This window comes from Esox lucius, chromosome 2 (assembly GCF_011004845.1).
Source record: "Esox lucius isolate fEsoLuc1 chromosome 2, fEsoLuc1.pri, whole genome shotgun sequence".
NCBI lineage: Eukaryota > Metazoa > Chordata > Actinopteri > Esociformes > Esocidae > Esox > Esox lucius.
Genome location: NC_047570.1, coordinates 15806661 through 15823073, shown reverse-complemented (window position 1 = coordinate 15823073; position 16413 = coordinate 15806661). Strand labels below are relative to the sequence as shown.

At 41.2% G+C, this 16413-nt stretch overlaps 1 protein-coding gene across 12 annotated transcripts in view; it reads right to left on the bottom strand.

The window, feature by feature from the left end:
* nfat5b (nuclear factor of activated T cells 5b) overlaps positions 1-16413 on the bottom strand; it is a 58771-nt gene that overhangs the window by 3737 nt on the left and 38621 nt on the right. For 7 of the 12 annotated variants that reach the window (XM_020055467.2, XM_020055432.2, XM_020055426.2 and 4 more), the window contains 9 exons: positions 9447-10113; positions 8018-8207; positions 4479-4669; positions 4123-4295; positions 2368-2502; positions 2215-2267; positions 916-1048; positions 340-411; positions 87-184 (listed from right to left, as the gene is read on the bottom strand). In XM_020055467.2, coding sequence (XP_019911026.2) covers positions 87-184; positions 340-411; positions 916-1048; positions 2215-2267; positions 2368-2502; positions 4123-4295; positions 4479-4669; positions 8018-8207; positions 9447-10113 — 1712 coding nt within the window. Of the gene's footprint in view, positions 1-86; positions 185-339; positions 412-915; positions 1049-2214; positions 2268-2367; positions 2503-4122; positions 4296-4478; positions 4670-8017; positions 8208-9446; positions 10114-10702; positions 10766-12028; positions 12048-16413 lie in introns of those variants that run through there. The other 5 variants (XM_020055486.2, XM_020055489.2, XM_020055478.3 and 2 more) reach the window with 3 other exon arrangements.

Genomic DNA, 16413 nt, shown 5'->3' with positions numbered 1-16413 from the left:
GGAAGATATGGTTAATATTGTTTCAACTATATATTATAAGTCATTATCACAGCCATGGCTTATGAATGCGTTTGTAAACACTTTACCTTGAACAGGCCAGCAGAAGGGAGGTTGCTCGAAACCTCCATTGGAGTGACCTCTTCTCTCTTCACAAGAGGCAACATTGGCAAGCCACTGTCAACAACTGTAGGGTGAGAATGACAATGTTAGAATGTTGTTATACTAAAAGCCAAGATGCCAAGAGTCTAATGGCACCTCCCAGTCACACACACATATACACATCTATACATTAAGAACAAGTCCTCAGTGTAAAACATGGTATGGTACATAATACGATACCTTTAATCCGTTCGTCAAAAGAACAGGACTTGCCTAGAGATTCTTTCTTTACAGATATGTCCACTGCTTTTGCTGTGCGAGACAAAAAAGCATTTGGAATTATTGACTTCAGATAATAAATGATCACATTTTTCATAATCTTTTTATTTACACAACATGTAATAGTTGTTGACATAGTTGAGTGAAGTTAAGGAACAACAATAAGTATAACTGCAGTTTCAACAAGGTGTATCATCTATATTTTTATTGTTTTTGTTCATTTTTCTGTCATTTCCCACACTCAGTGATGGTTTGTGTCAAGGTGCCCAAAGGACCATTTGCTGACAGGAAGTGATGAGACAAGAAAAGGAGGTGTCAAATACCCCTGAGTTCCAGGTTGTGGATGGCTTCCTTTACCAAGGACAGCGATGGCAAATTTAGAGAAGGCTAGGGTATTCATTCAACAAATCCGCTAGTAGTGGTAAAGATTGTGATTGACAGTGCTAGGAGAAATGCTCAGAGGAAATTCTGCTTTAGTCCTTATGTGGCATCAGAGGAGTAAAAGGAAAATGCTTTATCCATTGACTTATCACAGACCTGGTTCTGGAGTGTATGTAAAAGGCTGCATGTCGTGAGATCGGCCAGCATTGGTCACTACATAGATCCCCACACACACTGCCGATGCAATGGCTAGGTTCTGGTATGGAGGAACCTTCACAATCAAGTGATTCTGAGGGGGAAAACAAAATAGAAATATCCACTTAACAATATTTTACAGCAGTAGCAAAAACCGCGCAAAAAACTTTACACGTTGGTTTGGGGAACAGGGCTGGATCGTTGGCTAGCTTGCTGGTATTTCCTTATCCATTACATTATTTTCATAATCTAAAGTTTGATTTCAATAGCAGAACTGACTATATTCAAATGAATTACTAAATCAATCCTAAGAATTTAGAAAATGGCTGCAGTTTCTCATAATTTCTTTCAGCTGGTACCAAGATACAACTAAAACGAGCTATCCCCCCAAAAAATGTATACTACTGTATGTATGCACCGAGCTTGCCCCTCAGAACTACTCACTTTCAAACTTGGAATTGTTTGGCTAACTCAGGTATGATAGTAGTTCAACTAACTAGATTTGACCTACCATCCAAGCTAACAATGTAGCAGAGCCAGCCAGTCAACCTTCATGTTACACAATAGAGAATAGGGTGCTAGCACTGTTTCTGCATTGATAACTAGATAACTCATGTTAACTAGCCTTTCATAAATTAGCTGTTGCTACCCACAAGCTGCTGTAATTGACAGGGAGGCAGACTGATATTTGAAAATGTTGTGGCAGTGCCGTTTAACGGGAAGCTTCCTTTGACCTCTGACAGATGACAGATTTGTTCACACTGCAATAATCTGTGAAGAAGATTGTCCTCAGTAAGAGACAGCCGATAATTTACATTTTCACCAGTTAACAGTATTAAAACGTGAATCTAGAAACAATCTAAATTAAACATTTGTTGTGAAAATAGGTCCTAATTCATAAATGTAATGTTTTTATTTTATTTGTTGACTAGTAAAATGTCTGGTGTTGACATGCACACTTTGGCTGGTCACACATTGTGAATAGTTATTTGAGATTGGTCTAACATCTCAAGGCTCAGACATCTGATTGAAGCTTAGATATAGCTTCAACCCTTGTTCTCTGAAGGGCAAAGGTTTACGTAGGACTGTTGGGACATACAGAATTACCAGTGGCTCACAGAAATTAGGTCACAAAACAATGAGTCCAGTCACATTTCCTTAAGTTGGCAGCAATTTAAGATGATTACATACAAACCTTCTACAAATTTTAAATAGTTGCTTTCATATACGGCCAAAGTAAACAAAAACATATAAATATACCTGGTGAAACAGTTCCATGTCAATTTCTGCCTCTGCCTTCCAAGACGTCTCATCTTAGAGGGGAAAATATGTAATAATTATGTTAGATAAAGGAATAAACACCAATACATTATTCACAGTTATTTAATACAATAATTTGTTGTGTAGGCCTACCTGACACATTTTCCTGAAATATGACTTTGGTGTCCTTGAGGAAGTTCTTGCCAATGATGAACACTTCACCACCCCCCCTTACTGAGTAACTGTGTAGGGACTTCTTAAGAATTTCAGGCACACCTGCAGGCTGTGCTGTAGACAGGAAACAGACTGTCAGGCTCAGAGTTCTGCCTGACTTAGCCTTTTTACCTAGTGTTCTGTCACAAATACACAAATGCTGGCATTTTCTGAGGACCCAAGGGAGGCCAAGAGAATAGCTTAAACCAATAGCACCTTGTAATTACTTGGCACATGTTGGGGAAATTGTATTTTGCAGCTAGGAAAAATATTATCTGAGCTGAGCATAAATAGTATTAATCTATTTTTGTTGTTGTTTTTTTAAATAAACTGTGATAATTATCAAGACAGTACAAAACATGTAGGTGATATTTTTACACTACCTTTGCAGACTGACTTTCTCATATGCACTAGAAATGCCAAAGTTCCTATAAATAAATAAATAAGACTCCTCCCACTGTTTTTCTCCAGTTTTCACAGGCCTCCCTGAGTCCTACCACCCTGCTCCACAGCACTGAAGGAGAGATGCCACAGGAGATTCTTATTTTTTATATTCTGGCCAGAGTTTCTCCAGGTCAGATTGCATTCTGGTTCTGTAAACAATGTAAGATCCCCCCAACCTGCCTACATACTTTCCTGTTCTTGACAGTTATGGCCACACCCGTGCCCACAACGGGAGGACTAGAGAAAGGGTAAGAAAAAATGTAACTGCAAACCCTGGGTTATATGACAGATCAAGATAGAAAATTCAACATTCAGGCAAAATGACAAAAAGACACAACTCATTCGTGATCAAGAAATAATTTATGAATTGATCAAATGCAAGTTTATCTCCAGATCAGATTTGGAGATTTGCAGAAGTTGACTGAATCTCTAAATCTCCAAGACTACAATTGGATGCCACCTCTTTTTACAACAATATAATTGGACGTCTTGCCAGAAGAAAGCCTATACTTGCATCATGACATAAATGTCAATATTATCAAACGCCATCATTGGAACTTCAATTGGAACTGGGTTCAGAACAGGGTTAGGTGGTTAAATTAGATAAAAATAGGTAGGTTTGGTGAAAAAACAGGGATGATCATGCAGATAAAAACTCCCCACTGTGAAGAGTGGCAGTGAACATGTGTTGTTGTGGAGCTGTTTGGCTTTCAAATGCCCTGGGAACCCAGTTAGGATACGCTGCATAATAGACTACTTGTCAACAATTTATAAAGTACCTGAATGTTTTACACCAAAATCTGTCTACTTTTGCCAAGTGGTTAAAACTGGGTCATCATTCTATCTTCTAGCAGGACAAAGATCTAAAGCATTCCTCCAGATCCACACAAAAATTTCTCACTGACCACAGAATCAAGCTTCTGCAATGTCAATCCCAGTTCCAACCTGAACCACATTGAAATCCTGTGGGGTGAGCTGAAAACCACAAATAAGGTCCACAAATAAGGACCAAGGACACTGAAGGATACGGAACGATTCTGCATGGATGAATGGTTTCAGATTCCTTTGCTGTGTTCTCCCACCTTATCAAACATAGGAGAAGGCTCAGTGATGCTGCCTTGACTAGGGGTGGGTGCACAAATTACTAAATGCCGGGATACCACAATTGTGCCACAGGTTTTTAAATAAAATAAAAAAATCTTTATACTTCCTAAGAATTAGGGGCAATTGTACATTCTGAAAACTACTCACTGCACAGTATTGGGGAAGAAGACGTCTGTAATGTGAGCACCGAGCCATCCGGCCGGGGAATGTTGACCCTAAACACTAGCCTGGCACGCGTGCTCTTCTTTTTAGAGCCGGCCACACCAATACGAGCCTCTACATCAGCATTGCGTAGCTTCAGGATTCCCACGCAGTCCACCCTGCACAGAGAGACACAGCACAACATTTAAACAGGCTGACAGGCCTGTTGGCCAAGGTCCCAGCTGCCACAACAACTCCTAACACACTAAAACACTTCACAGCAGAAGGTGACTAGAAGGAGCAGTCCTCAGTATGTGGATTTCACAGCAGGACAGAAGTTTTGTTTATAAGCAGAAACATACGCCAGGGTCATGTGGTTGCTGGGGTCCAGGGACACCTCAATGACAGTGGTGCCCTCGATGTCCACCTCCTTACAGGCGGTGGTGTTGCGCCCTGTCACTCTGCAGGCCTGGTAGAACCCATGTGGCTTAACACGCCCAGCGTCATTACCCACAAACACCTGCAGCACCGCCGCCTCATTTACGCCCTCCAGCTGTTGATGACAAGGAAACACATAAAAACAAACAAATAAGAAAACAGCATGGCTCCTCCGAAAGTCATGTATTAATGTGAGTCTTCACAACAGACTAAAGGGTGCAGCGGAAATAACATCAAAAAGATACAGTTCCAGCTTTTTGTTTCTTCAAGATGAAAAAGTTACAGATCTTTGTTTTTTGTGGAAGGTTTAGCGATCCATGGTAGGTCAATAATTCTACAACTGCGTCTATCTTCTGCTATTTATTTTGAGAGTAAAACCTTATAAATATCCTATACATGCTGAGTAGCATTGTGAACATGACAAGGAATTGCAAAGAAAGACACAATTTCCTTTTGTAAAGACAAGTTCTCATAAAGCCTGAAAAGCCAACGGTTGACAGAATTCTTTGCAATTAACATCAGTTGTGTGAATTTATCACGTCACGGTTTGCCTTGTTTGCTGCCACACATCACACATGCAGGCACCTCTCATCATATTTTTATTACCAAAACTACAGTTGCAAACATAACAATGGGTATGGTTAGACTGCATGCATTTGTCTTGTGAAAAGAGCAGGGAAAGCACATTTAGCCAATATGGACTACGTTTACAGTCTCAAAATGAGGTATTCTAGAAACATAACTTAACAGTCAGAAACTAATAAGACACAAGTTAATAAGTAATATCAAAGTTTTTTACTCGCGTTGGTTCTATTTTCTTCATTTTAAAGGGAAGGAAGAGACGAGTAATGTCATTGTTCAAAATTCAGTCTTGTAAATGTTAGTCAGGATTATATATATTTTATATAAAATACCTTCTATACCTTTGTTTTTTCACCAAACCCACCTATTTTTATCAAATCTTTATCTAATACCCATGGTCGATAACCATGTGTGCAGCCATATCCGAAGATGGGATCAAAATTATGGAAAATATTTTCAGTCATTTATGATGTGTACTGTACACAGTGTTTCCCCTATTTTTTCCCCCAGCAGCGGGAGAGTGGCACGCCGACATCAATGACACAAAAGGCTGGATGTGAAAAATGCTACAAAATGTATTACAAAATGGTCAAAAACTTTCTCTGTGTAACATTATCTCACAATAATTTCTTAACATCATTTCCTAATACCAACGTAAGTCCTGCCCCTCAATTAACCATTCTCAAACAGTAAAAAATTCTCAAAAACTAAACGTCTACCAGACTCATAACAAAACCAACTAGCTAGCTAATAATGCAATATGTATTCTGTGTACATTATATTACAGGATGTGGCATTGGGGGTTAAAGAGGGGGTAGAAAATATAATTCTGCTGGATGTAGCACCTAATGCCACCTAATGATTTCACATTATATTTTCAACTTTACACACTCCTGAGTACTCCATACAATACATTCACTGTGACACAGAATTATATTTCCTCAACAATGCAAAATGTATCCCTTGTATATTACAGTGGGGGGAATATAGTGTTGTCACAATCCCTTTCCAAAGCTAATAAGCAGAAGCAAATTAACAACAATTTCAGCAAAATATGCTTCTTTTACATTTTTTTATGTTCTCAACATTAATTTACTTAAAGATGCCTTATGCACCATTTCCCATTTAAAATATTCAATAATAACATTAATTGATGATATTTAAGGGTAAAAAAAGAGTCTATGTGGCAGAGACAGTGGCGGTTCTAGCTTGTATGGCTCCCTGGGCAAACCCCCCGTTCAGCAGCCTAGATGGCTCCTCATCATGGTCAGTGACAGAGGGTGCTCCAAAATCAGAACTGCCCCTGAAGCAGCATTGAAATACAGTATACGAGTCTGACACCCTAAATGCATTTGTTGCACAATTAAATATACATGTCATTATGCAGAATTTATCAAACATTCAGAATAGGAACTAATCATATAACCAATCATACAACCTCCTTTGCATAAGACACCCCAAGAGTCAATATATCAAAAATATACAAAATATCAGCATAAAATACATTTATTTTAAGTTAGCCTACAGCATTGGAAATTCCCCTTACTGAGCTCAGGATCTACTCAATACAATCACATAAAACCTTTTGTGATGTCACCTCAATGAAAGTTAACCAGGTCAATAATGTGCTAGTTAGATTGTAATTTTTAGCTGCAGGCTACACACATTATCATGATGAAACTGTTTGAAATGATATCCAATGTTATGTAAGCTAGTTGGACAGAAAATGGAATATTGTCACCCTATGTGTAATAGTGTAGCAAGCAACAAAGGCTAAGCGTTATGCAAGCCTATTTCATTACATGCATAACATTATACTCAAAAATGACATAGCTGCATACCTTTATCTTTTGCACGTTTCTCCTGTTTCCTCTTTTTTCCTAAACTGGGTACCTGATGGTTAGACCTTTTCTTATCGGAAATGAAATACAGATACTGATAGCAAAAAGATCATATATCTTTGAAATATGTCCATTATGTAAAATATATACAAATTAATTAATAAATTAAACAACTATGTTGTCAAAATGTTGATTATTTTGTTAGTTTAGTATTTCCCATTTTTACCCGGCAACATTTTTACCCATTTCTATTGAAAAAGTCTGAAGCAAACTGTGTCAAAATTGAGGTTGGCTATAATGATGCTGTCTGCACCCAACAAGCGATTCAGTTTTATATCTAAACAAAAAAAAGATAAAAACTGACATTACAATCACATAAGTGTCTGTTACATGGGATGTGGTGTTATACTGCAGTATGTCTGCTAATGTAACCACCCTATCTATAAGGGAATAACTTGTTAAACCGGATTCAACAGGAGTAGTGAGACCTTACGCTTCAACTCAGCCAACTGTTGACAGAACAAGCTTCTATCAAGGTTGTTTGAATGGGTGAGACTGCAAAGACACACCTTGCCAAAATGGCCAGCCCTAACACCAGTACTAATACTGCTCACACATCCTATTGTATCATAACAGATCTATAGTACAATTTACTGAATGTGTTTGTACTGTGTCAGAGATTACAGAACATTTTTAAGTACAACTTAAATGAAAAATACATGTTCAGCCCTCTTATTTTTCACTTATTAGTTAGGTCTTACCTGTAGAAAATTAGTTGGGTAACATGCTAATATTTTTCCTACATAATTACTATATTTATGATGGGTGCTGTGCTAGTCTGAGGCAATTGGCCATATGGTGTTGGCTACAACATCTACCTTCATATTACTAAAATAAATATTGGTTATGACTGCTTTAGAAATATGATAATTTAAACAACATCTCTGTATTTGGAGGTCCTCGACATGAATACGTTTTAAAACCCCAGGTCTAGGAGCCCCCTGCAGGTAGTCTAATCTGGCCTTTGAGTAAGGGCATACCTTTATGGTGGGGAAGCCCTGCTGAGTGCGGTCTTTTACTGACCCCCTGCTGCCCTCAGTCAGGTAACGGGCCCGGTGCTGGGTCTCAGGCTGGACCAGCATCTTGAGCTCTTTGCCCTCACTCTTCTGAGGGAACTGGCATGCTAGGGTCCCCCCTTTTTGATGGGTGGTTTGTGGGCCATCCGCCGAACTGGAAGACAAAACAGGCACAGTTAAACTGCACCTTTAACAACCTACATTTAAAAATGAAACACTACCCCTGGCTTAAATACACATCCTTCCATGCACAGAGCCATTTCCTTCATTTTCCCACGCTAACCTGTACCCAGCATGTAATCAGTGGGGAGAGTGCCGCTGAGGTGGAACCACCAGATCTTGGGTGGAACTGCTAACAACATCCATTGCTGACACCAAGCGTCCTCTCAGTGGAATTGGACTTAACATGACTCGGAGGCTTTGAAGTTACTATCAAAGTTCCAGCAAAGCTAAGACCCCAACAGAGTCAGCCTGAGTCAGAGATAAATGGAAATTGAGAACAACAGGACTAGTGACAGATCCCCAAATAGTTGCCATGGTTGTTTTATTGATACTAGTGAGCGATGCAGAGTTGGGAGGCCCACAGGGGATTCTACGATTCTGTTTATTTAATCTGCTCTGCTTTCTCAACACTTTTCTAGGAGCCTCATTGTGATTCACCATGGCTGACCATTGTTTGTGCTGTGGTATCCTGCACCTCCCTCTAATATCTCCACCCTTCTTAAAGCACAGAGGAAAACACTGAACCAGTGATTTGATTCTTGTTCCGCTTGCAGTACAGAAGTCCTTCCTTACTCATTCTTTCAACAATGGGAGTAAGTACAGAGGTAATTAAAACTGAATAGAAGGTACTGAATGAACAGCTCTCTGCCTATTCAGAGGACAAGTAATAAATGACAACAGCCAATATACGGTAAATACAAAAGCTGTCAACAGTATTCACCCACTTGGACTTTTTTTTGCCACTGAACAACAAAAAAGTCCATTATGTCAGAAAAATAAAATCTACAAATTATTCTAAATTAATTACAAAAACAAAAGAACAATTGATTGTATAAGTATTTACCCCCTTTATTCAATATTTGGTCGAGACGCCTTCAGTAGTAATTACGTCCATTAATCTATATAGCATAGTGTCTACCAGCTTTGCACACCAGGACACAGCATTTTTCCAGGATTTCTCTGTAATTTGCTGCACTCCAATGGGGTGTAATTACTTTTGAGAAGTGAAGTCAAACAGTTTTTTTCCCCCCAGCATTTACACTGTCTCTCAAAAAGATTCAAATGGGGAAAATATTTACCAAATAGTGCTAATCTCAGAGGTGTAAGAACAGTGAACACTAGAATAGTCTAGACATTATTATCCACTCTAAAATATCCAGGTGACACCCACCTTCCTTTAGGGCAGGTCTTGTTTTCTGAACACAGCTGAGAAAGCACAAAGTGTGGTGCTTTGGCACTGTCAGCATCAAACACATCCATGCTGGCCTCCTCGGCTGCAGCATGCTTGGGGCCCGGTCGCTGGCGGGGGGTGCGCTTACGGGACTTCCGGGGCACCTCTGTGTTGTCGTTGTACGAACTGGAGCTGACAATGCTGAAGTTGGAGGCAGATTCATCCATCCAGATGCTACTGCTCTGCTCTGAGTCCTGGAACTGCTCCTCCTGGCAGGACATGCGGCTGTCGTCAAAAAGGTCCTCGGGTGGGGGCGAGATGTTCAGCACCGTCCGCCGCTTGGAGGGGGTCATCTGGTGATGCTGCTGGACCTCCTGAGATGCTGGACCCCTTCCTGATCCTTCTTCACCTAGGGATCCGGCCCCTACTCCTTCACCGCCGCCAGCCCTGCCGCCACCAGCACTCCCACTGTTGCCAGTCCCACCCTCCACGCTGCGCATCTCCACAACTGCTCTGCTACTTACAGCTTCACCTGGTGCGCCACCGGCGGTGTGAGCAGAGGTCTGGTCAGTGGCTGAGGTAGTGGAATGCATGGTGGAGGCGGAAAAGGTGGGACAAGCACTGCGGAGGCCTCCAATGGTCATAGAAGAGGTGATGGTGGTGGCATCTACAGTGCATACAATTGGATAGTGAATAAAGGCATCTCAACCAGCATTGGCTAGCAGTCCCATTCAAGAAGCGAAATTAGTGCATGATTGTTCTTTTGTTTTTCTTTGGTCATCCAATTATAATTTTCACGTTTATTTTATTGCATCATGATGTGTGAGTGCATGTGTGTATGTGTGCGCGCATGTAGCAGAGTATGTGTGTATTCTGAGAAAAAAAAAAAAGAGGCAAACGGTCATAGATATTATGTAGGGTGTGATGTCTGCCCCAGTCTTCTAAAATGATTATCCAATTATCTGATACTGGTACTCAAATTGTTTCAAATTCAATCTGCAAAAAAAGTGCCCCATAATGTGCAGTAATCCAATCATTTAGCCATCTTTCAGTGACACTGGAATGTTGTTTTCAATAGAATTGCTATGAACAGAAAGTAACTGGGAAATCTTAATGATGTTCAAGGATGTTCATATGAAATTTAGATGATCTGGTGTGTAAGATGATGCGTGCCAATTGGAGCTTTTTCACACAGGTTCAAACAATTTAGTTGGGACTGAGCATAGCCACATAGACAAGATAAACAAGCTTCTGACCTATGAAGCAGAGAACTGCAGACCATTTTATATGCAGACACTCCCTGCTTCAGAGGGAACTTCCTGGAATAAAAATGAGACAGCGAATGAGCAATAAGAGCTGAACAATAAAATATAATCTGGAAACAAAATAAAAAACGTTGTTTGTGAAAATGGAACTTGCATTCCAGGTTTTGGTACAGTACTACTCCTGGTCAATGTTTTCTTTTCCCCTAAAAAAAAGGCCACCTCATGAAACCTTAGCCGGAGGTGAAAACAGTAGCAAATGTGGACTAAATTTAAAGCATTCTTAGTTATCAGGTACTCATTGCAGGGTACAATACAGTGCAGAGTTGGAGAAATCTGAAGAAACCATGGTAAAACATTAAAACGAACAAGCAAATCCTAACTGAGTACTGGAGAGAATATGAAGATATTAAAGCCTCCGTGGCTTAAGGGCATAGGCTGAGACTGGTGCAGGTGAAGGGAGAGGACTTAGAGTGGAAAAAACAAACATGCTCTTTAAATTTGTATTAACTATATCTGTAATGATGCTGATGGTGGCAGGACAGAAGCGCAGGGAGAATGGATGGCTTTATCTAAAACAAAACAGTACTTGACAACAGAAAATGAAAACAGGACATGAAACCAAAACAATGTCCATCAAGACTCGAAAGAAGAAGGAACCTGAATAGGGACCTTGAACAAAAACACAAAAACAACAGACAGGTGTCGATGCTCATGAGGGAGAGAGGGCGTTGGGTCTCACTGGCATGACAGGCCTGCAGTGCCAGAATGTGACAATATCTTTACTTGTTATTGAAACAAAATAGGCGCAACTATATTAAACTTCATTCAAAGCAGTAGCTGCAGTGCATACAGTTGTGGATAAAAGTATTGGAACCCTTGCACTTTCTTCAAAATCCTCCCAATTGTCTCTACAAAATATATTGAAATTGTAGATAGTATTTGGTCACCACAGTTCTTTACTTCACTGTTAATATATTTCACTTCTAATATAATTTTTCAGTTTTTGATTTTGGACTTACCTCAAAGGTAATTTGAATTAAAAAAAATTAAGGGAACACTTAAATCACACATTAGGTCTCGATGAACAAAATATATTAAAGATCAAAATCTTTACTGTACATTGTGTAATTCGTTGAGAACAAAATGACGTAACAATGGTCAATGGAAACCAAAATCACAAACCGAGAGCTGGATTCAAACTTACACTGCAAATTAAAGTAAACAATTGAAATCACAGGCTACTCCAACTAATGTGAATTTCATCACAGCCACTGATAATGAGTAGTGTGTATGGCCCCCACATGCCTCTATGCACACCTGACAACATCCGGGCATGCTCCTGATGAGATGGTGTCCTGGGGGATCTCCTCCCAGACCTGGATCAGGGCATCAGGGAGCTCCTGGACAGTCTGTGGCACTACTTGGCGGTGTCGGATGCACCGATACATAACATCCCAGAGGTTCTCAATTGGATTCCGGTCTGGGGAACGTAAGGGCCAGTCAATGGCATCAATGCCTTCGTCATACAAGAACTGCCTGTACACTCTGACCACATGAGGCCAGATGTTGTTCTGCACCAGGAGGAACCCAGGGCCCACTGCACCAGAGTAAGGTCTGATGATGGGTCTCAGGATTTCATCCTGGTACATAACAGCAGTCAGGGTACTGTTGGCTAGCATGTGGAGATCTGTGTGACCCTCAAAGGATATGCCTCCCCAGACCATCACTGACCCACTGCCAAACCGGTGATGCTGGATGAGGTTTCAGACAGAATAAGCGTCACCATGGCATCTCCAGACTCTTTCACGTCTGTCACATGCTCATTGTGAACCTGCTCTCATCTGTGAAGAGAATATGGCGCCAATGGTGGACCAGCCAATCCCACTAGAGGATGTCGGGCCCCTCATGCCACCCTTTTGTAGGGCTCTGGCAGTGCTCCTCCAGTTCCTCCTCACACAAAGGAGCAGATACCGGTCCTGCTGCCTGGTTGATGCCCTTCTACGTCCCTGTCCAGCTCTCCTCTTGTAACAGCCCATCTCTAGGTATCTCCTCCATGCTCTTGAGACTGTACTGGGAGACACAGCAAATCTTCTTGCAACAGCACATATGGATGTTCCATCCTGGAGGAGCTGGACTGCCTGCGCCTCTTTTTCCTATTTGTAGTGGAGATGAGTGGTACCCGGTGGGGTCTTCTGCTGTTGTAGCCCATCCGCCTCAAGGTTGTGCGTGTTGTGGCTTCACAAATGCTTTGCTGCATACCTCGGTTGTAACGAGTGGTTATTTCAGTCAAAGTTGCTCTTCTATCAGCTTGAATCAGTTAGCCCATTCTCCTCTGACCTCTAGCATCAACAAGGCATTTTTGCCCACAGGACTGCCGCATACTGGATGTTTTTCCCTTTTCACACCATTCTTTGTAAACCCTAGAAATGGTTGTGCGTGAAATTCCCAGTAAGTGAGCAGATTGTGAAATACTCAGACCGGCCCGTCTGGCACCAACAACCATGCCACGCTCAAAATTGCGTAAAATCACCTTTCTTTCCCATTCTGACATTCAGTTTGGAGTTCTGGAGATTGTCTTGACCAGGACCACACCCTTAAATGCATTGAAGCAACTGCCATGTGATTGGTTGGTTAGATAATTGCATTAATGAGAAATTTAACAGGTGTTCCTAATAATCCTTTAGGTGAGTGTATATATATATATATATATATATATATATATATATATATATATATATATATATATATATATATATATATATATATATATAGCAGCATATTTAAAGAAATAACTGCAATAGTGTACAAACGCCAAACAGCAAAATATGTGTGTGTATATGTATACCAAAATATACAGATGGGTGACAAATGAAACATAGTGTCTCAGTAAGATGTTGGCCCACAAAAAGCCACCAGAACAGCTTCAATGCACCTTGTTATAAATTCTGCAAGTCTTTGGAACACTCCCAGAGGGATAGAACAACAATCATCCAAAGTATATTCTCTCATTTTATGTTTTGATGATGTTGTTGGAGAGCATTATCTAAAACGTTGGTCCATAATCTCCCAAAGGTGTTCAATTCGGTTGATATCCATTGACTGCGAAGGCCATACCCATTCTGACATTCAGTTTGAAGTTCAGGAGATTGTCTTCACCAGGACCACACCCCTAAATGCATTGAAGCAACTGCCATGTGATTAGTTGATTAGATAATGGCATTAATGAGAAATTGAACAGATGTTCTTAATAATCCTTTAGGTGAGTGTATGTAAATATACAGCTCTGGAAAAAATTACATGTATGGCAGCCATTTCTTTCAAGTGTCTGTTAAATTCCAACAGTCACACCTCATTTTACTTAATGAGGTACTGATTAGGTGATTACCTGAACCAAATCTAATTTAACGAGAAAAAGTATAAAAAAAACACTGCTGTAGTCATCACTATCCTCTTGAAATAGGACCAGCTGGATGGCAAAAACAGTGCAAGTAGTACCTCAAAGGTAATTTGAATAAAACAATAGCTATTCAGCATGACAAAAGCATTGAAAAGAAAGGCTTTGAGTGAGGAAAAGAAGGGTTCAATTCTGGCTTTACTGGAAGTGAGCATCAGGTTGCTTCCATCCTGAAAATTTCAAAGACGGCGGTTCATAAAAACAAGGTCAAGCAACAGACATTGGGGACAACAAAGCTACAGACTGGCAGAGGGCGAAAACGACTGTCCACTGACCGAGATGACCGTCAACTCAATTGAATGTCACTCAGCAACCGTAGGGTGACATCAAGTGACCTATATAAAGAATGGCAAACAGAAGCTGGGGTGAAGTGCGAGGCGAGGATGGTTCAAAACAGGCTTCTAGGGGCAGGGCTGAAGTTGTGCAAAAGCCCTTCATTAATTGAGAAGCAAAGAAGAGCCAGGCTGAAGTTTGCAAAAGACCAAAAGGATTGGACTGTAGAGGAATGGAGTATGGTAATCTTCTCTGATGAGTCAGATTTTCAGCTTTGCCCAACACCTGGTCATCTTATGGTAGTTTTTTGTTCATCCTAACTAGAACAAAAACATTTGAACACATTACTCCTCTCCTAGCGTCCTTACACTGGCTGCCTGTTAGGGTTAGAGCTGATTTTAAGGTTTTACTCTTAACCTATAAATCAATACATGGACTTGCTCCAACTTACCTTGGTGAAATGATCCAGCCACACATACCTACACGTAACCTACGATCGCAAGATGCAGGCCTTTTAATTGTACCTAGTATTTCTAAACAAATAGCTGGCGGCAGGGCCTTTTCTCATAGAGCTCCACTACTGTGGAATGAACTGCCAATTAAGGTTAGAAATGCAAACTCAGTGCAAACTTTCAAGTGTCTACTAAAAACTCATCTCTACAGCACGGTTTATAAGTAGGTGTAGCCTGGCCCGGGGTCGTGAAGGTGACCAGTAGGCTTGATAATGTACACCCTTGCTGTCTTGCCAGGTGGGCTCTCGTCGCCACTGGGATGCCCTCCCTCCAATGCCTTTCGGGGGAAGAGTCACTGGCTTGTTGTTGACTCTCTGTTGCGCACTTGTGCAATTGGGCTGTACGCTGCTGGCAAAACTCGGCCCTCATTCAGGGGGGTTGCGGTTGGTGGGTGTCCTTTTGGTTGATGCCTAGCAATGTGGGTGGATTGATTTCCTGCCCGTTGGGCCCTGTCCAGGGCCTCCCCCGGGTAGGGCCACAGTGTCGCCGGACCCCCCCGTCTCAGTTCCAAGGTGTTACGCTGCTATATTATTGTACTGGGGGATATGAGGAATGCACTTTCTAACTTTTCTCAGTCTATTCCAGTTTTCAATTTTAGGAGGAGATGATTTCCTGGTCCACACCTGCGGAGTACCTGGTTTGGGGGGTCCGTTGCTGTCCCTGTCCTTGTCCACCTGGTCATACTTTTGACCTAGTCTAGAATCAAACAGACTCTGGATTTAGCCCAGATACATTTATTTACTATTCCAATTGGACTCTTAATATCTCACCCGGCACAGCCAGAGGAGGACTGGTCACCCCTCTGAGCCTGGGTCCTCTCTAGGTTTCTTCCTAAAATTCGGCCTTCTTAGGGATTTTGTGCTAGCCACTGAAATCCAACACTACCGTTGTTTGCTTCTTGGGATTTAAGGCCGGGTGTCTCTGTAAAGCACTTTGTGACAACTGCTGTTGTAAAAAGGGCTTTATAAATAAATTTGATTGATTGATTATGGTTAGACGGAGATCTGGAGAGGCCTACAAGCCACAGTGTCTCGCACCCACTGTGAAATTTGAGGATCAGTGATGATCTTGGGATGCTTTAGCAAGGCTAGAATCGGGCAGATTTGACCTTTATGAAAGACTCATGTATCAAGCCAAGTACAAGGTTATTCTGGAACACCTGTTTCCTTCTGCTTTAAAAATGTTCCCCAACTCTGAGAATTGTTTTTTTACCAGCAGGACAATGCTCCATGCTACCCAGCCAGGTCAATAAAGGTGTGGATGGAGGACCACCAGATCAAGACCCGGTCATGGCCAGCCCAATCTCCAGACTTGAATCCCATTGAAGTTTTATCAAGAGGAAGATGGATGGTCACAAGCCATCAAACAAAGCCGAGCTACTTGAATTGTTGTGCCAGGAGTGGCAGAAAGTCTCCCAAAAGCAATCTGACAGACTGGTAGAGAGCAAGACGCATGAAAGCTGT